General features: G+C 37.3%; 1 protein-coding gene and 1 long non-coding RNA gene across 4 annotated transcripts; one reads left to right on the top strand and one right to left on the bottom strand.

Annotated features, from left to right (window-relative positions):
* Positions 1–354: 354 nt before the first annotated feature.
* On the bottom strand, positions 355–17,517 carry aifm2 (apoptosis inducing factor mitochondria associated 2). 3 transcript variants are annotated; one of them, XM_035957249.2, is made up of 10 exons: positions 17,394–17,457; positions 10,813–10,980; positions 9,606–9,793; positions 8,462–8,577; positions 6,216–6,335; positions 6,050–6,142; positions 3,455–3,563; positions 3,226–3,378; positions 2,058–2,258; positions 355–1,984 (listed from the first exon to the last, which is right to left on the bottom strand). In XM_035957249.2, the coding sequence occupies exons 3-10, from the start codon at positions 9,778–9,780 to the stop codon at positions 1,833–1,835; spliced, it is 1,119 nt and encodes a 372-aa protein (XP_035813142.1). In that variant the 5' UTR covers positions 9,781–9,793; positions 10,813–10,980; positions 17,394–17,457; the 3' UTR covers positions 355–1,832. The 3 variants fall into 3 exon arrangements, with proteins under 3 accessions (XP_035813142.1, XP_023146030.1, XP_054874856.1); XM_023290262.3 differs by lacking the exon at positions 10,813–10,980 and having other exon boundaries at positions 17,394–17,517; XM_055018881.1 differs by lacking the exon at positions 17,394–17,457 and having other exon boundaries at positions 10,813–11,054.
* A 2,928-nt stretch (positions 17,518–20,445) lies between these two features.
* LOC129350754 (uncharacterized) lies at positions 20,446–26,226 on the top strand. Its single transcript, XR_008604257.1, has 3 exons — positions 20,446–20,789; positions 21,416–21,574; positions 24,650–26,226. It is a non-coding gene; the product is annotated as an uncharacterized LOC129350754 (long non-coding RNA).

Here is a 26,226-nt window from a genome sequence, read left to right as displayed (position 1 = left end):
TGGTCATGTCTGTTTTTTTTCTCTGCAGCTGAGAAGCAGCCAAACCTTCCTGATAGTTTTCTATTTATTTATTTATTATTTATTATTGGTATTTATTGGACGTATGAAGGCGCCTGATTGGCTGCTGGAGTCTCCTCGGTTTGCTCACATTTATTTAAATCCTCACAGGTTGAAGGTTTTTGTTTGTTTCAGCAGCTGCAGCTCTCAGACCAACTTTATCATTATTATTTATTATCATTAATTTATTAATGTTGTTATTGATCAGTTTGAGGTGTCTGATGGAGAATTGATCTGAATTTGGTTCCATGAGAAATGAAAAACTATCAGATATTTTCTGGATGAAAACAAAAACACTTTTTCATGTTTAAAAATATTTTATTTATTGTTTGGTAAAAATAAAGTTTTAGTTTTTAAACATGTTTCATGTCTTTATTTTGTGTTTTTGATTAAAACCAGCAGATTTCTATACAACCAGACGAGTTGGATTTAATTTTATGGTTTGTTTTTTTTAATGTTTTTTTTAGCAAACATACAAACAAAGCAGGGAAACAAAACGAAAAAACAAGAAATAAACTTCGTGGAAAAATGCACTTTTTATCCATCTAACTCCAAATATCTAAAGTTGAATGATTATACCAAGAATATCCAAAACTTTCAGTCTCGAAAAATCCATTCAGTTCTGAGAACACAACAGGAAGAACATCACAGAAACACAGATCAGATTGTTTTATTGTTTATCTGCTAATGTTGGTTTATATTTGTTTAATTGTTAGCTTTTCAGTGCTAATGTTTACTGTTAGCATCTGTTTTCTCAGTGCTAATATTAACTGTTGCATAGCTAAAGTACATTTTTCAAATAGTTATTTTATGCTAATGTCAGCTTTTCAATGCTAACATCATTCTTTAATGCAAACATTTTATGCTAAAACTGTTGTTTTTAATGCTTCTGTTGATACTAATCTGTATTTTATGCATACATCAGTTTGTAAAGCTAATATCAAAGTTAAAAACACTGACGCGAACATGTAATGTGAAAGTGTTTTAATGCTAATTGTAGCTTCTCATTGCCAGACTTTTACGTTAACAATGCTAACTTCAGGTAGTTTTAGAATGACCTCAGCTAATGCTACATTTTTGTCCTGGTAGTAATTTAATGGTTACGTTGGTAATCAGTTTTATTTTATGCTGAATTAATTTTAAATCAAACAGTAGAATTGAAAAACTGATGCTAAGTTGTGAATGCGAATATTAGTGAGCTAATGCTAACATCTTGTTTTTTCCCTCAACTTTAGAAATGAAAAACTAATGCTAACGTTGGTTTTTATGCTAACATTTTTCTGCTAATATGTGTTACATCAGTGTCTATTGATAATGATGGTTTTATTGTTAAATTATTTTATGCTAACTTGTTATTTTTTTAGATGCTAACATTAGTTTTTAAAGCGTATAAACATTACCTGTGTTTTTCACTGGCACTGTCGGTTAATGTTTTCAGGCACTGATCTGTTTCTGTGAAGCTAACTGTGTGCTCTGTGTTAGCATTTTACTGCTAATAGCTGCTGTTTTCTCATTGGAATGTCATGTTAGCTGTTAGCTAAAGCTAACAGATGTCACAGATATCAAAGTTGGCACATGAAACTGATTATAAACGGTAATTTTAATGTCTAAATGGTGAAGTTGTTCATAAAGAAGCTGCTAATCAGCATTCTGGATTGTATGTAAACATGAAACACAGCTAGCTTAGCATCAGGCAGCAGTGGTGATTGTTTTCTTGTTTCTAGATTTGAAAACACTGAACATGAATCAACATCCAGGTAATGTAGACGTGAGAATCAGGGCTGTTTCTGATTCATGTCCCACCAGCTCTTCCACACCAACACATCCCGACTTTTCCCCAAAGCGACGAGGAAACGAGGCAACCGATACCCGTTAAACTGGCCGACGCCATCGTCTCGGCCCAGCGCCATCAGCAGGGTGACGTTACCTAGCAACCAGCAACACAGAGGTCAGTTGACCGGCAGAAACTGCAGACAGGTGAGTTCTCAGGTGAGTCGTACCTGTACGATACGTCGTCAGCTCCTTCCCGCTCAAACTGTTGACGATGTTGGCGACAGCGACAGCGGCGTGCAGCCCGGCGTGGTACGCCATCTTAGGCTCTTTAACGTCGGTGCAGTCGCCGACGGCATAAACGTTGAAGAAACCTTCAACCTGCAGGTAGTCGTTGATCTTCAGGGCTCCGTTATCAGCCAGAGAGCCGGCTGGAGAAGAAACACTGATCAATAACTGATCAATAACTGATCAATGTAGATGACTGGTCAATAACTGATCAATAAGTTTTTTTTTAAAATGCTAATTGAACTGGACTTAATATTAACATTATTTTCAGGGTAGCATTATTTGCTAAATGCTAGCACAATGTATTTTTTTGGTCATGCTAGTTTTTAATGGCAGCATTAATTTGCATTAGTTTTTCTATGCTAATGTTAGTTTATTATTTTAATATAAGCTGTATTTATGCAAACATCAGTACTTTGACGCTAACGTTGGTATTTATTTATTACCAATGTAAGCATTTTTTATGTTAAGGTAATTTTTTAATGCTAGCAGTAGTTTAATGCTAGTTTTTGGAATGCCAATCTAAGTTCTTCTTTTAACATTATTCTTTATGTTAGCAATAACCTTTTTAATGCTAAAATTGGTTTTTAATGCTATCTTTTTAATGCGATCCTAATTTTAACCATTTTGGAATTTTTTATGTGAATGTTAGTTGTTAATTCTAATGTTAGTTTTTAATGCTAATACTAGATGTTAATGCTAATATAGGTTTTCAATGTTAATATTAGTTGTTAATGCTACTATTAGTTGCTAATGCTAATATAAGTGTCAATGCTACTATTGGATGCTAATGGTAATATTAGTTGCCAGTACTACTATTAGTTGCTAATGCTAATATTAGTTGTTAATGCTACTATTAGTTGCTATTGCTAATAGTCGTTAATGCTAATATTAGTTTTTAATGATAATATTAGTTTTTGATGCTAATGTTAGCTGTTAATGCTAATGTTAGCTATTAATGCTAGTGTTCATCATGTGAGGAGGGGTTTGGAGCCTTTATCCAATCACGTGATGTTCTTGGATGAGTTCTGCTGGGAGCTAACTGTGTGTTAGCATCGTTCCTGCTACCAGACCAGATTGTGGGTCCATGTGAAGCCGTGTTCTGCTCACCGAGGCTGGATTCGTAGGCAGCAGAGTTGACTTTGAGTCCAACACAGCTGATGATCAGATCTACCGTCACCGTGATTCCTGTATCCGTGGTAACAACCGTGTCCTTCTGCACCACGTTCAGCGGCAGCTCCGACAGGTTGGACACCTTCTGTCCTGGAACACAGCAGCAGCAGGTTTAAACCAAACAGAACCAGACTCACCTGTCGGCAGGTAGAGCAGGTGTTCTTACCAAGCAGAAGCTCCACCCCTTTCTCCTGCAGAACCTGCTTGGCCTGATCTCTGACGCTGGACAACAGCTCCGGGTCAGCCAGCTCCGTCCTGGAGTGGATCAGAACCACCTGGAGGAAACGACGAAGAAACTTTATTCAACCCTCTGAACTGCTTTTCTTTTTAAAGTACTGCAGCTCTGAGGAACCAGAACATCATGAAGAAGGAGAGAGAACAATGGAGACATCTTCTATCAGTGAGAATGATGGAAACTAGAATTAAAAAGTAGAATTTCTTTCTAAAACTACCACAGAAGGAAAAAAAAAACAACTACACGATGAAACAACACAGCAGAGACACAAAATGAGCTGAAAGAGACGAAAACCAACACAGAATAGATAAAAAATCATTAAACCACATGTAAAAGCTACCTGACTGAGAAAAAACTACAAAAAAAGAGACAGAACTAAAAAAAAAGAACAAAATGAACAAAAATACACATAAAATGACCACAAAGAGACACTAAATATCACCTACAAGATGCAAAACGACAGGAAAAGATCTAAAGTCCTGCAGAATTTACTCAGATCAGCTGGAAATTAATTAAAATGAGAAAATCTGGACTAAAATCACTGAATTTAGTCTAAATTGACTGAAAAATGGTCTAAAATTACTCCAAACTGACTGAAAACAACAAAATGTTGTCAAAAAATGTTAAAATATAATGTCTTAAATGACAAATTTGTCTAAAATGACAAAAGAAAATCATCCAGAATGACCAATAGATTCTCTGAAACTCAAAATGAGCTGAAAATGAAGTTAGTTTGCTTGTTTTGGAATGATCTGAAACTCATCCAAACTGAGCTGAAACATTAAATCATGTCCACCAAGTTTCCTCAGATGTTAACCTCTGAACTGATGTCGCCTCATACTACAGATACTTATTTATAGTTTGAATTAATCGCTGCCTACAGTTAGGGTTAAAACTCTGATTTTCTGTCTCCTGACTGCTGGTCTCGGTCGTATTTTAGAGCAGCGTGAAGGAAAAGATCTTCCTCAGAGTTAGTGAAACGTGTAAATCAGACTTACTGGAGGGCTTCTCAGGCTAACAGTTTCCCTCCGTTTCCAGTCTTTGTGCTAAGCTAAGCTAAACACGTCCTGTCCTTTTAAAGCTAATAAAAGTTCGGTTTGTGAACATTTAGAAAAGACTTACAGCTACAAATGTTACAAGCTGAAAATCTTGTTGACTCCGAGGCTGAACGATCTGGAGATAATAGTTGTTTTCATATTTTTTTCTGACAGATTTAACTAGTGGAGACTAATTTTCATATTTATTGTGTCATAGATTTATTTTAATGGGACACATGCATCATGCAGATGTGGCTGAAACATGTCAGAAGATAAAAACCAGCTTCTCCTTACTTAACCCTCCTGTTGTCCTCATTTACAGGCACCAAAAAATATTGTTTCCTTGTCTGAAAAAAATCCAAAAATTCTACAAAAAAATTCCCCAAATTTCTGAAAATTTGCAAAACCTTCAGGAAGGAAATTCCAATAATTCCTGAAAAGTTTCCCTTAAAATTTTTATTTAAAAAATCCCCCAAATTTGGCAAGAAAATTCTTGTAAATATTTTCAAAAAATGAGTAAAAATCTTCCAAAGAAATCTTAAAAATATCTAAAGTGATTCCATATATATCAGTAAAACTTCTAATATTTTCTTTAAGAACATTCACATAAAAATCAACCAAAATCCAGTGAAATTCACTGGATTTTGGTTGATTTTTTTGTGAATGTTCTTAAGAAACATTTTTAACATTTCTTTTTTTCCCACCAAAAAATGTTCAAAGATTTCCTAAAAAATGTTGAAAATATGGACATCAGAAGTTTCACTGTGAAAATATATATTTATTTTTTACACATTTTCAAACTTTAAAATGGGTCAATTTTGACCCGCAGGACGACACAAGGTTTAAAAGTAACGCTACTCTAAAATAAGAAACGACAAGATGAACATAATCCATCTGCTAGGAGTCGGTCGTATCTCCATGATCGGACCAAAGAAAGCAGAATGTTTAGTTTTTACAGAATCTGCCCAAAGCAGATGCTTTATTTTCATTGAGACATAGAATAAAGTTTAAAGTCAGAGTTTCTTTGTTTCAGTTCCTGGTTCTGATAAATGAGCTGGAGTTTACATTCTGACCTGCTGCTGGTTTCTGGTTTAGAGTTTAACTGATCGGTATTATAGCATCATAAGATTAACCTTTTTACAGCTAATACTAGTTAATAACGCTAAAATTAGTCGCTAACGCTAATGTGAGTTGTTAACGCTAATATTAATATTTAATGCTAAATTAGTTTTTCATGCTAATATTACGTTAAGACTAATATTAGATTTTAACGCAAATTTTAATTGTCAATGCTAATATTAGTTGCTAATGCTAGTATTAGTCGCTAACACTAATATCAGTTGTTAATGCTAATATTAGTTGCTAATGCTAATATTAGTTTTTAATGCTAACATTAGTTGTTAATGCTAATATTAGTCGTTAACACTAACATTAGCTGCTAATGCTAATATTAATTGGGCATCTTCAGCAGTAAACAGACTGAACTGACCTTCTTGTCTGGATACTCGGTCCTGATCTCCGCTGCCATCTCCGCTCCGGTCGACCCTCCTCCGACCACCAGAACCGAACCAGCAGCCTGAACCTGAACACAGAGACTCTGGATGAAGCACCTGCAGGACGTTCTGGTTCCTGCAGCTCAGGTTCTACCCTCCAACCTGTTTGACGAAGTCCTCGTACGCCTGAACGGCCTCCTGCCGCGACGCCGTGGTGTTGAACTTCCCTGGAAACGGGCCGTCGGTGCCGGTGGCCAGGATGAGGTGGGAGAACCGGATCTCCTGCAGATAAAACACCAGGTTAGATTTTCTGATAACTCGACCAAAAGAACAAATTTTTGTTCTTTGTCTCAAACCAGAGGCAGAAAAACTGCTGCAGATGTTAAAACCAAAACAATGAAAACTGAAGCTACGTTTCTGTTTTTAACTCAACATTAAAGGCTTCGGTCTTCAAAAACAGCAGAAACAAACTGAAAAAATGTTCCAGTTTAGCTTTCAGTAGAAAACAGAAAATATTTCAAGTCTAAATGAGAAGAACCAAACATGTGTTGATCTATTTATCTTCATTACTGCTGCAGATCCACTAAATCATCTGAAAGTAGTGGATCACTACGGTCTCCAGAAGATGATCTGGTGTTAGATCTTTAGCTCAGCCAGCAGGGGGCAGCAGAATCCCTTCAGCCCGTGAGTTCCCTCTGGAGCTGACCATTAAAAATTAAAGATAATGAACTTCCTGCTGCTGTCTTTTTATTCAGATATCATCATAATAAACTTCTATTTTACCAACAGCATCAGAGATCCAGGAAACTATCTGTCGATGGAATCACATCACAGGATGCTGCTAATGAGCATCCTGTTATTTTATTAGAGCATTTATTTGACTTTTTATTCTTAATAATCTTATTTAACTGAACACAGTCACAGCGGTTGTGATATTTATTCTACCTCCTATACCATATAAAAATGTAATAAATACCTGTTGGAAGCAGTTTTTACCTGTAGAACAGTTAATAATTTGACTATGTCCCATTACAATAAATATTACACAATAAATATGAACATTAATCTTCATTTTAGAGCTATAGAGTTACATCTGTCAGAACAAGACATGAAAATAACTATTATCTCCAGATCGTTCAGCCTCAAAGTCAAAAAGATTTTCAGCTTGTGAAGTCTGTAGCTGGGAATCTTTTCTAAACATTCACAAACTGAATTTTATTAATGTTTAGAAGGCAGGATGTGCTTAGCTTAGCACAAAGACTGGAAATGGAGGGAAACTGTTAGCCTGAAAAGTCCTCCAGTAAGTCTATGATGATGGTTTATTGCTCTAACATGAGTTTCTTATAAAACTTTATTCATATTGAGGTTATTTTCAATGCTAAAATTTGTTTTTATGCTAACTCTATGTTAATTCTAACATGTTTTTCTTATGCTGCCAGTTATTTTTAGTTTTTTTTTTTTTTAACAAAACATTATTTTTTTTAATGTTTATGTTTTTATGCTATTAGTATTTTTTCATCACTGTTTTTGGTTAAGCTAACATTGCTCCAGTAATATTTTAAATACTAACTTATTTATGCTAGCATTAGATGCCAAATTTGAGCACAACTTTTTATGCTAATCTTAGTTCTTTATAGTAACTTGAATGCTGATGATAGTTTATTATTCTAACGAGTGTTTTCTAAGCCAACATTAATATTTTTAATGCTAACATAAGGTTTTATTGCCATTTTTTAATGCTAACTCTATTTTAGTACTAGCATCACTTTTTGTTACGCTAATAAAGTTTTTTTTAACCATAATATTGTCTTTCATGTGAACATCTTTTTAAATTCTGTTAGCTTCTTAATGCTAATCTTAGGTTCTTAATGCTAATGTTAGCTTTTAATGCTAATGTTAACTTTTTAATGCTAATTTTAGCTTTTAATGCTAATCTTGGCTTTTAATGCTAATGTTAGCTTCTTAGTGCTAATTTGAGCTTCTTACTGCTAATGTTAGCTTGTTAATGCTAATGTTAGCTTTTTATTGCTAATATTAGCTTTTAATGCTAATTCTAGCTTCTTAATGCTAATGTTAGCTTTTTATTGCTAATGTTAGCTTCTTAATGCTAATGTTGGTCCTGTGAGGAGGCCTGTCAGCTGATGGTTTTGGATGTGAAACATGTAGAAGATAAAGAGTCGATAAAAGTATAGGATCAAAGCCACTTTAAAGGGCTTAACCGTATATCATCTATTTTACATTTATATTATTAATTAACTGACAGTAGTTTGTAGAAATCTGCTTTCACTTCGACATTAAAGAGACTTTTGACCCTGATTCAGCCCTGAAGAGCAATAAAAGGTGAATTCTGTCAGTCAGTCTCTAAATGCAGTAAAGCTTTTCCGCCTCTTCCTCCTCCTCTTCCTCACCCTTCCTCCCTCCAGGACGACCAGCTGACCGTCGGTGTCGATTCGTTCGACTCGACCTTGAACGAAACTTTCTCCGAACGTCTCTTTGAACGGGATGAAGGTTCTCTGAGCGAAACCTGCAGACAGAAAACAGATTATTTTACTCCAGAATCATCATCTGAGACACAGAAACCTCACCTCCCTGCTCTTTTAAATATGTTTTTATCATCTTTTCTCTTTTAATTACATGAAACCCTTCGAGCTGCACTTTCTAGATGAGAATAAAACTAAACATTACTCTGATGAGCACATCTCTACTGTAAAAAAACAAATAAGAAATGTTTTTTTAAAGTTACAAAAATGTTTGAAAATTATTAAAAAATAAAATAAAAATAATAAAACAGAAGCCATTTTTAAAACTGCAAAATTAAAGTAAAAATGCTATATTATTTTATTTAAATTACTTTTTAGATATCGTATATAGTGAAATGTTTTATTGGTACATTTTTTATTGTTTTTTACCAGCCAAAGGATGAGTAAACGCACTGATTTCATTCATATGTGCACAAAATAGTGTTTGTTATGAACGACAATAAAGTGGTTATTCTATTTTATTTTATTTTATTCTAAAACTTCTAAACTTGACAAAAGAACACAAAAATACGCAGACTAAAATATTTTCATTAGAAATGTATAAATTACTGACATTAATGAAAAAAACAATGAACGAAATCATAAATATAAAACTGAAACAAAAAATATTAAATCAGAAAACATTTTTTAAATAAGTAAAATTTAAAATTTAAAATATTAATGTAAAAAATTACAATTACAAAAATACAAAATAAAGTAGACACTATGTAAACCAAAAAAATACACATGAAAAGTAAAAAATTCTAAATTAAAGAACGATCCATTGAAATGAGAGTAAAGCAAACAGAAAATTATGAAAATAACATTTTAGTAAAAAGATAAAAATAAATACATTTTAAAAAGAATAAAACTGATAAACAACGTGGTACTCTGAGTCCTCCCACAGTTAAAAAGGAAATTAAAATTAATTTTTAAAAAATCTTTGAAATAACAGTGAAGCTATAAAATCGATAAAAGAGAATGAAGCCAGGTAATAAAAGTGAAGAACACCTGTCCAGCAGGTAAACGTCACCTGGCTGCACCGAGGCTCTCAGAGCTCCAACGTTGTGATGAAAAGCGTCTCTCATGTCGATCAGAGTGAATTTAATCCCTCGAGACTTCAGGTCCTGAGCCGCTGCGATTCCTCCGAACCCTCCGCCGACGACGACAACGTGGACGTTCTCGAACGAAGTCACCTGACCTCCCATCTCTGGAAAAACACTGGAATAAAACACGGAATGTATTAATGGAAAACAGAAATATAGAAACACTGAATGTATTAATGGAAAACACAGAAATAAAAATAATTTTTTTTAAGTTCACAAAGCAGAAAAAACCCTGAAACACAACGACTGACTCAACTCGGCTCAGAACTGGAGGGAAAAGTCGACACAAAGGAAACGTTTCAGGTTAAAACAGGTGTTCTGGGTGTTAGCATTAGCGTTAGCATTATTATTATTAGCAGTAATGGTGTTAGTATTAGCATTAGTGGTAGTTGTGGTGTTAGCATCATTATTATTAGTAGTAATGGTGTTAGTATTAGCATTAGTAGTAATATTACCAGTAGTAGTAGTAGCATTGGTATCAGTAGTAGTAGTAGTGATAAGGGTGTTAGTATTAGCATTAGTATGTGTAGTAGGATTAGTGTTATTAGTATTAGTAATAGTAGTAGTAGTTATGATGTTAGCATTAGTATTAGCATTAGCATTAGTAGTAGTAATGGTGCTAGCATTAGTATTAGCATTAGTAGTAGTAGTAGTGTTAGTGGTGTTAGTATTAGCATCAGTAGTAGTATTATTATTAGTAGCAATGGTGCTAGTATTAGCATTAGCAGTAGTATTAGTAGTAGTAATGGTGTTAGCATTAGCATTAGTAGTAGTAATGGTGTTAGCATTAGCATTAGTAGTATAATTACTAGTTATTATTACAGCTTCAGGTAGTTAGGTATGCTGGGTGTGGACAGGTGAGGTGGTTCCAGGTGTGAATGGATGAAGGAGTGTTTCATAAAAGAGCCAAAGTGAAGGATTTCTAAAAACCTCAGACTCACCTGACAGGTGACTCACCCTTCAGGTGACCCACCTAGGAGCTTTAAACTCCTGAACAAAAACTATAAATGCAACACTTTTGTTTTTGCTCCTATTTTTCATGAACCGAACTCAAAGATCTGAGTTTTTCTCTGAACACAGAAGGTCTGTTTCTCTGGAATATTGTTCACAGACGTGTCTAAATCTGTGATTCACCTGTGTTGAGACGATCCATTCTCCTCACAGGTGTGGCGTATCGAGATGCTGATTGGACAGCAGGATCATTGCACAGGTGTGCCTCAGGTGGGCCACAACACAAGGCCACTCTGTGCAGTTCTCCTGTTGTAGGTGTCAGAGAACCAGCCAGCATCTGGTGGGACACCGCTGGAAAACATCTCCTCATCATCAGAGCCGAGTGTGGAACGCTGGTCCAGCAGCCGCACAGTCCATGAAAAAAGCTGAAGTACTTTAAATTAATTTACTTTACCAGATATCAGCTGAAGTACTAGTACTCTGAAACATGCTAACATTAGTAGTTAGTAGTAGTTAGTAGTAGTTGAAGTACTAGTACTCTGAAACATGCTATCAGTAGTAGTAGTATTTATCAGTTGAAGTATTAGTACTCTGAAACATGCAAAGCTAACATTAGCAGTTAGTAGTAGTTAGGAGTAGTTGAAGTACTAGTACTCTGAAACATGCTAACATTAGTAGTTAGTAGTAGTTGAAGTACTAGTACTCTGAAACATGCTATCAGTAGTAGTAGTAGTTATCAGTTGAAGTATTAGTACTCTGAAACATGCAAAGCTAGCATTAGCAGTTAGTAGTAGTATTCAGTAGTGATGTTAGGAGATGTGCCGAGGCTTCGAAGCGTGTGTCCAGTAATGGAGGGGACGTGTCCAGGAAGCGCGTATCGAGGCTTGCTTCATTTAGGGGAGGAGCCAAAAATGATGACATTCGAAGCCTCGCGAGCCGGTCGTACTGGTTTGAACCTCTGATTCAAAATATAAGGGGCAGCGAAACGCAATGGATTCCTCGTTCACATTTGTTGGTGTAATATTCTGACAAGAATATGTATTATTTTGCCTTATGCATCATTTAATTATAAATGTAGCCACCTAATTGGATAATGGTGTCACATGGTTAAGGAAGCACTGTATTGTGACGTATTAACTCCACCTACCTGTTTTGCTGTACTTATTACAAGCTCTGCTCAGTAAAGCGCCTTTTTTCTCTCCTGCTAAACGTGATACCTGCCTCCCTTGTTTATGTACGCACTGTACACCCTCAGACACACAACATGGTGTCAGAGTAAACGTGAATCGGAAAGAAGATGGACAACTCCGGAGTCTCTTCGCCCCGCATGGACTGGGATGCGAAAAACTTGCCCGAAGCATGGCGAAAGTTTAAGCAGCTCGTTGGGCTAATGTTTTCAGGACCTCTAAAGAAGAAAGAGGAAGACGAAAAATGCAGCTATCTTCTACTCTGGGTCGGAGAAAAAGGCAGAGACATTTACAACACTTGGACGCTAACTGAAGACGAACGTAAGGTATTACAAACATACTATGATCGCTATGAAGCCTATGTTATGCCTAAGAGCATCGTTATATTTGCACGCTACAAGTTTAATGAAAAAGTACAGGGACAAAATGAGCCTTTTGATCAGTTTGTGACGGAGCTCAGGCTGTTAGTAAAAGACTGCAACTATGCTAACAGTGAAGAAATGATACGAGACCGCATTGTTTTCGGTATACGCTCTCCACGAGTCAGAGAGAAGCTGCTCGGTGCTGGATCAGACTTAACCCTTGATAAGGCGATAGACATTGTCCGTTCCTATGAAATTGCACAGGAGCAACTCAAAACCATATCAGGCGGCAGCAGTGAACAGTCGGTGCATGCAGTTATCCGACAGCCACCAAAGACGTCGCCATAGAAACCGCGCCAATACAACAAAACAAATGGTGGCGCAGCAAGTTTCGCCAAAGCTGATGGTGACAAAAAGTTCAAAAGCATGTGTGACTACTGTGGTAATAAAGCACATACTCAAAAGGAGAATTGCCCAGCAAAAGGCAAACAGTGCAAAGTATATAATAAATGGAACCACTTTGCAAAAGTATGTCGCTCCAAACAAAGGAAAGCAGTACACACAGTAAGTGAAAATGAACCAGACAAGTACACAGACGACGAGGATTTGTTTATTGACGCGGTCGCACGGGATGATGACAACAAAGACAAAGAACAAGTTTTTGCAAATATTCTGGTTGGTCCTAACAAAAGTGCAGTAAGATTTAAGTTAGACACCGGTGCCTCTGCCAATGTAATTCCTACAAGCGTTTTCAGAAAATTAGGAATAGAGCACACTCTGCAACCCCCATCTCGCCCACTTTACGGCTACGGAGGTGAGCCGTTGGCAGTGAAAGGCAAGTTTAACATTGAATGCCAGTACAAAGACTGTAAACTACCTCTGAAAGTACATGTAGTTGACACAAACGCACCACCAGTGCTGGGACTGAAAGCATGTCTTGACTTTAAGCTCATAAAGCTGATTATGTCTGTCTCAAACACTCCAGGCATGACAATAATGGATGAGATTTCTGATGTTTTTACAGGAATAGGACTATTTCCTGGTGAATGCACAATTCATATTGACCCTAATGCGGTCCCAGTGATACATCCACCAAGACGTGTACCTCTTGCTCTGCGTGACCGTCTCCGGGATGAGCTGAAAAATATGGAGAAACAGCGAATCATCACGAAGGTCACAGAACCTACTGAATGGGTAAACTCAATGGTTGCAACAGAAAAGCCACGTACAGGCAAGCTGAGAGTCTGTTTAGACCCGAAGGATCTCAACAAAGTGATTAAGCGCCCACATTATCCGCTGCCAACTCTTGAGGACATTACATGCAAACTAGCAGGAGCCTGTTACTTCAGTGTAATGGATGCTAGGTCTGGATATTGGGCAATAAAGCTAACAGAAGAGTCATCAAAGCTAACCACTTTTAACACGGTGTTTGGCAGGTACAGATTTTTGCGCCTACCATTTGGACTCAAATCATCACAAGATGAGTTTCAGCGCAAAGTGGATGAGACCTACGAAGGTCTGGAAGGTGTCACAGCCATAGTTGATGATGTTCTCATCTATGGCAAGAGTAAAGAAGAGCATGACAAAAACCTTCGTGCAATGCTGCAACGCTCGAGAGAACAAGGAGTCAAGCTTAACCCTGACAAAAGCATAATATGCGCAACAGAAGTCAGTTACTTTGGACATTTAATCACCAAAGATGGAGTCAAACCGGATCCAGCTAAGATCAAAGCCATCAGAGATATGGAGCCACCAAAAGACAAAGGTGAGCTGGAGACTATTCTTGGCATGGTTAATTATCTGTCAAAGTTCGCACCTATGCTGTCAGACGTCAACGCTCCACTTCGTCAGCTACTTAAAGAGACTAGTGAATTTGTCTGGGATGCACAACATGACAGAGCATTTCAGAAAATGAAAGACCTGATAACACGTGAACCAGGACCTGTTCTCGCATACTACGACCCCAAAAAGGAACTCAGGTTACAAGTCGATGCTTCCAAATATGGACTGGGTGCAACCATAATGCAAGACGGAAGACCAATAGGATATGCGTCCAGATCGCTCACAGACAGTGAAGTAAACTATGCACAAATCGAGAAAGAGCTTTATGCAATCTTTTTTGGATGCAAGCGCTTTCACCAATATAATAATAATAAATATGCATATGGACGTCACGTCATTGTTGAAAGTGACCACAAACCTCTTGAATCCATATTGCATAAGCCACTCACTGCAGCTCCCCCCAGGCTGCAAAGAATGATTCGTCAGCTGCAAAGGTATGATGTCACTATCACACACAAGTCTGGCAAAGACATTCCTCTCGCAGATGCTCTCTCCAGAAAGTCACTACCTGACCGTGACAATAGCCTCTCAGAAGGCATGGACTTACAAGTACACACCGTATACAGCAGTCTTCTGGTCAGTGACACAAAGCTAAAAGAGATACAGACAGAGACTGACAAAGACTCGCAGCTCACACTTCTCAAGAAAACAATCAAGAATGGATGGCCTGAGGAAAGGAAACAGTGCCCTCAGAGCATAGCAGAATACTGGAACTACAGAGATGAACTGTCTCAAATGAACAATATCCTTTTCAAAGGGGAAAAGATAATAGTTCCAGCAGCACTATGTACAGAAATGCTTTCCCGCATCCACACAGGCCACACGGGCATGGAAAAGTGCAAACAGCGAGCGCGTGATGTTTTGTTTTGGCCTGGGATGAACAAGCACATTGAGGACATGGTTGGCAAATGCCTAGTGTGTCAGGAGCACAGGTGCTCAAACACCAAAGAGCCCGTGATAAGTCACCCCATCCCGAGCAGGCCATGGCAAACAGTTGCTACTGATCTCTTCACCTGGAACAATGAAAACTACATTGTCACCGCTGACTACTATAGCAGGTTCTTTGAGTTGGACAAGCTTCGCAGCACAACTGCCACAGCAGTAATACACAAGCTCAAAGCAAACTTTGCAAGACATGGCATACCCCAAATGTGATCTCTGACAATGGCCCCCAATACAAGTGCAAAGAGTTTGAAACATTTGCAAACACGAGTTCAAACATATAACTTCAAGCCCTCACTATGCACAGAGCAATGGTTTGGCTGAGAAAGCAGTCCAAATTGCAAAGACGCTCATGCATAAGGCCAAAGCTGATCACAAGGACCCTTATCTGAGTCTTCTTGAGTATCGCAACACACCTGTTGACAACTTCAAATCACCAGCTCAGCTGCTGATGAGTCGTCGCCTTCGCTCCATCATACCCTGCACGCACCAGCAGCTCAAACCTAAGGTTGTCAGTTGTCGAGATACTCACACCAAACGAGTGCTTCGTCAACATCATCAGAAGAAGTACTACGACAGATCTTCAAAGCCACTCTCCACTCTATGTGAAGGACAGAGTATTCGTTTTCAGGAAAATGGACTTTGGAAGCCTGCAGTCGTTGTCCAATCTGCTAACACTGCCAGGTCTTACCACATTCAAACACCTGAAGGAGCTGAGTATAGGAGAAACCGTCATCACCTAATGGACACTAAGGAAACGGCCCCTTCTCACTCCACTGCCGACTCAACTGCGCAGAGTACACCTGAAATGTCTGTGGATATTCCACAAACTCCAACTACTACCAAAGCTGCGAACTATCACACCCGTTCTGGTCGCGAGGTTAAGGCTAGAGACATTTTAGATCTCTAAAATGCAACCCAATGTACTTGTGTTCATTTTACAATATTTTGAAAAGTACACTCAATATGTTTTGTTTAGGCGTGCCATATTTCATAAGATGCACTAATTTCAAACATGTAGGCATTGTTCAGTAATTAGTCAAGTTTGTGACAGTTTTGCACTATTTGTTGTTTACATGAGCTGAGCTAATCCAAATTTGAGCTACCTTTGTTTATTATACTTTATGCGAGCTAGCCTGTATTTTTATTTTTCTTCAAAAGAAGGGGGATGTAATATTCTGACAAGAATATGTATTATTTTGCCTTATGCATCATTTAATTATAAATGTAGCCACCTAATTGGATAATGGTGTCACATGGTTAAGGAAGCACTGTATTGTGACGTATTAACTCCACCTACCTGTTTTGCTGTACTTATTACAAGCTCTGCTCAGTAAAGCGCCTTTTTTCTCTCCTGCTAAACGTGATACCTGCCTCCCTCGTTTATGTACGCACTGTACACCCTCAGAAACACAACAGCTGGATTTTTACCTCCTGTATCTTTGCTTGCAATCAGTTTGAGACCCTTTTTTTCATAGAAGAAGACCAGAAAGAGAAGATTCTCCCCTGTCTGGGAACACTTTGACCTGATTTCTCCTAATAAAGTAGGCACATAACAAGTGAAGTCCAATATGTATAACTGTGACAACACCGCACATTGCTTGTTCTAATTTCTTTTCTTTTTTTCTGGTATTTTGAAAGGTGAAGTGTCTGTTGTGTTCCAAGGAGCTAGAAAAATATTGTCCAAAAAAAGAAGCCGGCTGGATCCCAGTACTGTGGAAAAATTGTTATTTTTGAATAAAAACAAAGAAAATGCTGTCCCTACTTTTGTTTTTCGCTGGTACCACTCGCACAGTCACAAAACAAGTAGCAAAAGCACAATAAATTTTATTTATATAGCCCTTACAATTAAAAGCATCTAAGCACTTTACAGAAAGCCAGAACCTGACATCAATCAAGCAGTGGAGCTACAAATCTCTCCCCAGTTTGTTTCCATTTCCCCCCCTGTTCCTGCTATCAGGAAAAGCAGACACTATATTAAGTATATTACTTGTTTATTGGCATTATCATTTAAGCACAATTCACAGCTTCACATAGCAAAGCTAGTGTCATTATAGGCCTCTGCCTGTTTTACTTTTATTTGTCCAGTTGATGGCGCAGTAGAGCAAATGAAGCACCATGAAGCTTCGAACCATGAGTGAAACAATTGGACGGAAAGCCTCAGTGCTTCATGAAGCTTCATCTCACCATCACTAGTATTAAGTTCAAGTACTAGTACTCTGAAACATGCTAACGGTAGTAGTTAGTAGTAGTATTAGTACTCTGAGGTGTGACAGTTTTCCTTCTCAGTTTAACTTTAAGGAATCAGTTCGGTCAGAGTTGAATTAAATCATCTCTCCAGGTATTTCTTGTCCTGCAAGTAACTTCCTGCTCAGACTGAACCTCTGAGATCTCCTCCAGGTGTTCAGGTGAGCAGAAACAGTGAACTCACCTGTGCAGGTACGTCCTTTTGCCTCTGCAGCTCCCTCAGCTCCTTCTACTACTTCCGCTCTGCTGATTCATGCTTCCAACTTCTCTGACGACACAGCCGCTCTCCACCAATCACAGCTTCAGCTCTCTGCGGATGCCTTCAGGTGCTGCAGGATTTTCGGAAACTGAATAAATAAAATAAAAATCTCAATTAAAAAAAAAAACCCACTAGCACAAAGAATATTAGCATTAAAATACTTCCCTTAGCATTTAAAAACAAACATAAACGATAGAAAAGGTTTTTACTGACACGAAAGATAAAGTTATGGTAAAAATGGTTCAGATTGGTGGTGCTTTTTGCATTATTATCTGAGTTATTGATATTTTTTACATTGTTTTTCAGGTTATTGATCCTTTTTACATCAATGTCCATTTTCTGTCATTATTACCACTTAAACAAATAATAAAAAAATATAACAAAAACAGAGAAGTCACATGTAGAGACTCATTTATATAAAGGAGGACACTTTAGTATTACTTCCGCATTTACTGAAGTAAATAAATAGGTACTTCTATTTTACTTTTATTTACAATAACTATCCATATAACGTATTATCTAAATGAAGCAGTAGAAGCTGATAAATCTGCTTTATTGGAGCTTAAACTGAACAACAGGAAATAAGTTTGTTTGTGGATTTTCTGCTTCGTCTTAAATACTTCAGATAATTCATTGTTCATCATGTCAGCTCTGGTTAACTGTGATGCAGATGATTCACTATTTCCTGTTTTTATTAACTAAATATGAATCAGCATATTGACCTGAGGTTAAATCGATCACCAGTCACAGTCCAAGTATTGATCAAATACAGCATTAACACTCACAGAGGACATTTACTTCATTTTAAGGACACTTTAGTATTTCAAGACTGTATCAGAGTATTTTTATGGTGTGTATTAGTACTTTAGCTCATATGTAAAGTGTGTGAGCGTCACCTACAGGCTGATCTAAACAGTGCACCGTGTTTTATTCAGATCACCAGTGAATCACTGCAGTCACTACAAATCCCTGTTTCATTAACAATAAACTTCAACAGAATAACACTTCTACACTTGATGTCTGGAGATGCAGATAAATGCAGAAAATCAACCTATCAATAATTGTTTCTATTTCTTTAATGTCATTTATTTTGCTTCTAATCTTATTTGCCTTTGTTTATTTATTGTATTTTTATTAATAATCTTACTTTTTGATTTTTCATTTATTTTAGTTTTATTTATGATCTATAAACCTCTGGATGTTGGAGGACAAACAGCAGCTCTGGATGTAGAATGTAGACTAATGTATTTTAGTCATGTTAGTAATAAAAGTGTAAACCATCCATCCTGTTCGGTGGCCGAGAGGTGCAAACCAAATTCACATAATGCAAAACACTTTTACAACCTCCAAGACAAATTTACAAGCGACAAAACACTTTTAAAAGTCAAAAAACAAATTTACAAATTAAATTTAACCGGAAAGGGAATGTCACAACTCCGGGGTTGAACCGGAAGTGACAATGAGGAGCGGCTAATGCAGTCTGTCGGTCTGATCTGCGCCATTTAAACACTCTAAAGACCGACCACACGAAAAACAAAACCGCGTCAATTGGTTCATATGTTCCCCACAAAACGGGCAAAACATCACCCGCTCGCTTGGTTCACCATTAACAACAACCAAAAGTTGCATTAGCCGCTCCTCGTTGTCACTTCCAGTTCAACCCCGGAGTTGGGACATTCCCTTTCCGGTTAAATTTAATTTGTAAATTTGTTTTTGGATTTGTGAAAGTGTTTTGTCGCTTATAAATTTGTCTTGGAGGTTGTAAAAGTGTTTTGCATTATGTAAATTTGGTTTGCACCTCTCGGCCACCGTATGTTTAGGAGCTATATTCAGATAAAACACGTGCTCCGATAGAACAGTCCTGCATTATAGGTTTCCTCCTGAAGGATGAATATTTTTCATTGATCAGTTTCTGAAAGGTTTTTGTGGATCCACTGATAGAACTGAGAATAAGACGGTTCAGTTCATCACAAACTACAGCTGTCAATAAATCAGCACCTCTAAAACATGAAATAAACATTTAGAACCATCTGACAAACCTCTGTAGATAAATATATGTAGCGGCCAGTAGGGGTCCTCACTCACTCAAGACGTAGGGTAGCATTACTTCCCTCTTGTTTCCGGAAGTGGCCTTTAAATAACTCCCGCTGCCTTCAGTCGGTCTCAACTTGGGCTGGCTGGAGGCAGGTAGGTGTTCTTAGTTCTCCCTCATTTTATGCTTTTTAAGTCTGGTTTTAACTGGCGTTTTAACGGTTTTAGTGCAGAGATACTTAGTGATGGCTGATCGAGGCTTTGTTGAAGCTTCGACACTTCATTCAAAACATGGTTCATTACTCGAGGCCTCAATGACACACAGTGCTCGAATAGGACATCTAGTGGTCAATAATATGAAGTGCAATCAAGACGTGGTCGGTTCATGGATTGTTTTGGATTTGATTCGCCATGCACACATTCCTGTTTGACTACACTAGATGATTGTATGGGTTGTAGTGGACACAAAAATAATATTACTAGTAATAATAATGACAATAACTATTGAAGAGCACGTTTCTTATTTCCCATGTTTGTCTGTATCCCTATATACTCTTTGCTTATATTCTGTGTTATGAAACATTTAAACGGTGCTGCTACATTCATGAGATGCTCTACAAATACAGACTGATGTCATTTTCACATGGGGCTGGTGCAAATAAAGATTTTATGGATTATTATGGATTTTGGCAAAGTATGTCTTGGGGTTTATTGGTAAAGAGGTCAGTAAAGAGGGTGTGCCTATGTAACTGGTTATGAGTTTTTATTGAGAAATAATTTATCAACAGTTTTGGGACCACTGTTCCCTCTAAGCTGCGCGCGTGCGCAACTGCGCACTGCTGACACAGTCTCCGTGCACAGAAAATCTGCGCTGCGCACAAAAAAAAATCCGACCTAAATTGTAAATAAAATAAACACGAAACAATTCATTCCGTGCTATTTTTCAGTGTGAGTCAGTGAGTGACCGGTGACTGGCTGCTGCAGCCAATGATGCGATTCACATACGTATTTACCATAGACTGTATATAATGGTATTTACGCAGCTAATCAACGTCAGACGTCCTTATGTGCAGCCATCGTTGTTCTCATAGATATGAATGAGTAGATAGGACACGCCCCTTTGAGCTGCGTGCTACAGCGAGGCTAAGCTAGTGGGGGAAAAGTTTCAGTGCATTCCGTTGATGTAGATGGCGTGAAAACGGAAACAAGTATGCCGGCTCACTGTGCTGCATACAGTTACACACTACGTCGTACGATTGAGACAAGGAAACTTGGAATGACTTTTCATAGGTAAGAATAGTTTTTGGCTCTTTTTTCATTATGAAATCTTGTTGAGAGCTTCCAGTCTATGAGAGCTAACTAGTTAGCCACTAGCAAAACACTAATGCGAGCTAGCAGCTTGACAAGCAAATACCAAACGATTAATAGTAGCTGTAGTATAGTTGTACAAGCAGTAGCAGTAATACTAAAAGTACAAGCAGCAGTAGTAGTATAAACAGCTGTTAGAGTCGTAGAAGTAGTATCAGCATTTGTAATAGTGTTACAAGTTGTAGTAGCAGTGCCAGTATCAGCAGCAGTAGTGTCCTACCACTACTACTAGTAGTAGTCACATTGCTATTACTACCACCAATACTACCAATAGTAGTTATAAAGCCTAACTCATGTATATCCAGATTACCATCTATGTTCTTCCTCCAAACCCATTTTATGATTGGGATTACAGGCAGTTCTTTAGGACTGCTCTCAAATAATAGAAATGTTACTAAACAAGGTTATACTTATAAAATTAAATAGCTCTGGTCTCCAGTATATTGGCGAATTCGGTTCTTTGTACTTAATTTATTAGCCTGATTTCTTTTTAATATGTTGTCTACAGACTTAATTACTTCTCTGTCTACTTTTCTTACTCCATGTAGGTTTCCCAGAGACTATGGGCTGAGGAGGAACTGGAAGTTTGTCGGCTTAGACCTGGTGTCATTCCATCAGTGTTAAACTTCCCGGCTCATCTTGGAAGAGTACGTGCCAGAAAGACCACGACCAAGCAGCCTTGTGATCTTAGGCAGCGTCTCCCTGAGGTGGGTGTCGACAGTGTTCACGGTCAGGTCTGTAGAGGGGGGAGGCTGCCACCCACCTCCCCGCCTACTCTCTACCCTGACTCCACCCAGACTCCGCCTTGGCTCCACCCATGTGGTCACTTTATTAACTACGATGCCAAAGGGACGACGAAATTACTTCTTTTCCTCTGATCTGTAGCTCAGTGAGTTAAGGGTTTATCTGTAGAGCTGCAGGTCGCTGGTTCAAGACCAGACCCTTCTTAAATTTTATCAAAATCCTGACAAAGACAAAGAAAATTGCCAGTGGTGGGTCTTGAACCTACTACCTTCCACTTGGTAATCTGTCTTCTTATCCCCTGAGCTACTCACTCAGATACTTATTTTTTTATTTATTTATTTTTTTTGCGCATTTATCATCTATTTTTTTTTGCCATTTTCGAGTTTTTTTAACTTGAGTCTTGACTCGATCGTTTTTCTCAGGAGGTTGGACTTCCACCTTTGTGCTGGAGGGTTGAACCCTCAGTTCCAAGACTTTCCAAAGCCTCCAGACCTCCCGAGTCCTCAGGACCTGAGCTTTCACACAGTCTGAGGGCTGAAATTTTCTAAGTCCCACAGTAGTTCTCTGTTAGATTGAACTTTCAGACAGTCCAAGGACTGATATCTTCTAAGTTCCTGAGTAGTTCTCTGTTAGTTTGAACCTTCAGACAGTCTGAGGGCTGAAATCCTAGAAGTTCTTGAGTAGTTCTCTGTTAGTTTGAACCTTCAGACAGTCTGTTGTTTCGATTAAATCTTTAAGGTTTTTCTTTTTAAATGTTTTACCACCTTTTAATGTTTAATTTTCTTTTTAAATCCTTCATTGTATTTTCTGTGTAATTCCCATTTGAACTTTTATTGTCTTTAAGATATAATTTTCTAATTAAACATTAAATTTTTTAATTAAATGTTTTGTCTTTTTATTGGATAGGTGTAGTGAGAGACAGAGAGGAAACAGGGGAGAAGAGTCGGGGGAAGACTTGCAGCAAAGGGCCACTAGCAGGACTCGAACCCGGGACACTGCGTCAGGGACCAGCCACTGTACATGGGTCACCCGCTTAACCCGTTGAGCTATATGGGCGCCCATGTTTTGTCTTTTTAAGGGTTTAATAATCTGATTAAATGTTTTGCATTTTTAAAAATGTTTAACATTCTTCTTGTTTAATTGTATTTTTTAAATGTTTAATGATGGAAAATACTTTATCTGTAATTTCTAATGGGCTGCACAGTGGTGTAGTGGTTAGCACTTTCGCCTTGCAGCGAGAAGATCCCTGGTTCACGTCCCGGCTTTCCCGGGATCTTTCTGCATGGAGTTTGCATGTTCTCCCTGTGCATGCGTGGGTTTTCTCCGGGTACTCCGGCTTCCTCCCACAGTCCAAAAATATGCTGAGGTTAATTGATCATTCTAAATTGCCCGTAGGTGTGAATGTGAGAGTGATTGTTTGTCTCTGTATGTAGCCCTGTGACAGACTGGTGACCTGTCTAGGGTGTCCCCTGCCTTCACCTGAGTCAGCTGGGATAGACTCCAGCCCCCCCATGACCCTAGTGAGGATTAAGCAGTGTATAGATAATGGATGGATGGATGGATGTAATTTCTAATATTTGTATTTTAAAAATTTTGTTTAATTTCATAATGACATGTATTGTATCTTGTTGAATTATCTCATTCAATATTTTGTCTGTTTAATATAATTTAATGTAATTTAATGTTTAACTCTATTAAACAGACAAAATATTGAATGAGATAATTCAACAAGATACAATACGTCATTATGAAACTAAACAAAATTTTTAAAATGCAAATATTAGAAATTACAGATAAAGTATTTTCCATCATTAAACATTTAAAAAATACAATTAAACGAGAAGAATGTTAAACATTTTTAAAAATGCAAAACATTTAATCAGCTTATTAAACCCTTAAAAAGACAAAACATTTAATTAAAAAATTAAATGTTTAATTAGAAAATTACATCTTAAAGACAATAAAACTTCAAAATGGAATTAAACAGAAAATACAATGAAGCATTTAAAAAGAAAACTAAACATTAAAAGGTGGTATATGTACATATAATTTAATTGTATTTAATGTTTAACTCTATTAAACAGACAAAATATTGAATGAGATAATTCAACAAGATACAATACATGTCATTATGAAACTAAACAAAATTTTTAAAATACAAATATTAGAAATTACAGATAAAGTATTTTCCATCATTAAACATTTAAAAAATACAATTAAACGAGAAGAATCCACGCATGCACAGGGAGAACGTGCAAACTCCATGCAGAAAGATCCCGGGAAAGCCGGGACGTGAACCAGGGACCTTCTCGCTGCAAGGCGAAAGTGCTAACCACTACACCACTGTGCAGCCCATTAGAAATTACAGATAAAGTATTTTCCATCATTAAACATTTAAAAAATACAATTAAAGAATATTAAACATTTTTAAAAATGCAAAACATTTAATTAGATTATTAAACCTTTAAAAAGACAAAACATTTAATAAAAAAATTAAATGTTTAATTAGAAAATTACATCTTAAATTTCTTAAATCTTTTTAATAATAAAACTTTTTTAAAGTTTTATTGTATTATTTTTTTTGTTTGATTTAATTGCTTTTTGTTATGTAGTTTATTTCTTTAATCTTCTTTTTCTGTCAAGATTTTAACCCCAACCTTAAAAATGAAATAAACCCTTAAATCACAATGAACATACTTCTGTTGTCACAATCATGAGTTAGTCAATTATTCAGTTTATCAATTCAACTTTATTTGTTTAGCACCTTTTACACAGATGACAAAACTAAACAAGCAAAGAGAAAAAACTATGATTAAAACTCAAAAACATTAAAAAAAATCATTTAACATGGTAATACAATATGTTGTGTCCAGGGGATGGAGGGAGTTTATTGAAGTCTTCTTGGGCTCACATGGGAAATCATTTAAAATAAAAACTTGATATTCAGTCTAAGGAAACTGGAAACTGCAGAGTGACAGAAGAACCAACAATATCTCCTGTTTTCTCCTTTAATGAGTCGACTCTTCTTGTGCTTTCAGACCAAAGAACTACAGACTCTTCACAACCTGCTCAAACTCTTGGTACAGGACCTCACCACACGGGTCAAGAAGGTTTCTGTCTCATTTCTACTCTGAAGCTCACCTTCTCCTGCTCAAACTGCTGACAAATGTTTCTGCTGCTCTAAAGTCTGGTCTCCAGAACTTCCTAAAAACTCTCAAAGTCTCTTCTGCTGCAGGTTGCTTTGTTGAACTGTTCCAGAAAACCTCACTAAACCACATGGAGGGGCCTCAAGATAGTCGTCCAAATGAAACCATACAAAAACCAAACTAGTACAACCCAAACACTAAAGTCTCCTGCAGCCTACCAGAGAACCTCTGAGAACAGAGAATCAGGACAGGAACTCTTACCTTCTGGACAACCAACGCTGGTTCACAAACGAATACAGAATGTGTCTGACCAAAAACCTCTGAAGACTCACTACAGCCAAGATAAAGACACAACTCAGCTGTACCAAATCCACTAATCACTGCACACATTAGCACCATGTGCTAACTGTGGCTAAAGAACCACATTTACCAAGACAACTATCCAGTACAAAGCCCTAAAACACACCAAGAAACACATTAAAGACGATTTTACTGCTGGAAGCTGCAAGCCAACGCCTAAAGAACAAACTAAAGCAACGGAACCAAACCCGGTTCAGTGGTGAAGAGAAACAGAGGAAATGTTTGTCTGCAGCTAAATAAAGCAGGAAGACACTGAGCTGCTCAGGTGTTCCTGATAACACCAAGCAGCCACCTGGACAGCCAATAGGAACACAGCTTCCTGGGAGTCCAGAGGTCTGGGTTAGTGAATGAAATTTAGTTTAAAGTTGAAGCAGAAAGTTAACAAAGAAAGTTGAAAACCACCTTCTGATCCCTGAAATCTCTGAGTTTTCACACAAAGAACACCTGAACATGTCAAACTGGCTTCATAGTAGAACCATCATTGTAAAAACGTCATAGTATGGTGTGTTGCTCAAAAAACATTAGGACCTGGCTGTCAGGGGACAAACATGTAAGAAACATGAGAACAGAGAGAACCCAACCAGTAGGTCACAGTTTATCATCCCCCAGTCATCTCCTGAAGTCCATATGGTGAGAGACATCAGTATCTGGTTGTTAATTTACCAGAGGATGCTTATAATCATGCTGATGTGGTCTGTACTCTACAGTATTCTAGTGACTCAATAAATGCCTGAGTTGTTTTTTTTAATGCTTTTTAGTTTTTAATAAACAATTATCAGCCTATATGTAATCAATAAATGGCCTTTGCCTATCTTAAGAAAAATTCACTCAGAACTCTGATATGTTAACAGTACTAAATAAATCAATAAATACATGCATACACACAAAAATAAGTTAATACATTAACTGTGTTAAGATAAGATTTAGATTTTTAAAAAAAAGTTGTTTATGTTTTTGCAGAATCCAGTATTGCTCACTGGTTGGTCATTACATTTTGTTAGTTTGATTTCACTGTTTAAAATGATGCCACCTCTTTTCAGACAGAACCTGTGATAATAAAACAATACAAAATTTTTTGTTCCGTGTTAATAAAGCACTTAAAGCTTTAA

The sequence above is a fragment of the Amphiprion ocellaris genome, chromosome 16 (assembly GCF_022539595.1).
Source record: "Amphiprion ocellaris isolate individual 3 ecotype Okinawa chromosome 16, ASM2253959v1, whole genome shotgun sequence".
Classification (NCBI taxonomy): Eukaryota; Metazoa; Chordata; class Actinopteri; family Pomacentridae; genus Amphiprion; species Amphiprion ocellaris.
This window is presented reverse-complemented; position numbering and strand designations above follow the sequence as displayed.

Excerpts from the sequence above, each read along its gene's own strand:
- aifm2 (XM_023290262.3), bottom strand. The coding sequence starts at position 9,780 with ATGGGAGGTCAGGTGACTTCGTTCGAGAACGTCCACGTTGTCGTCGTC. Across the intron at positions 6,336-8,461 it reads TCGTCCTGGAGGGAGGAAGG|GAGATCCGGTTCTCCCACCT; the intron begins GTGAGGAAGAGG and ends TTTTATCTGCAG. Across the intron at positions 3,564-6,049 it reads CCGAGTATCCAGACAAGAAG|GTGGTTCTGATCCACTCCAG; the intron begins GTCAGTTCAGTC and ends CGTTTCCTCCAG.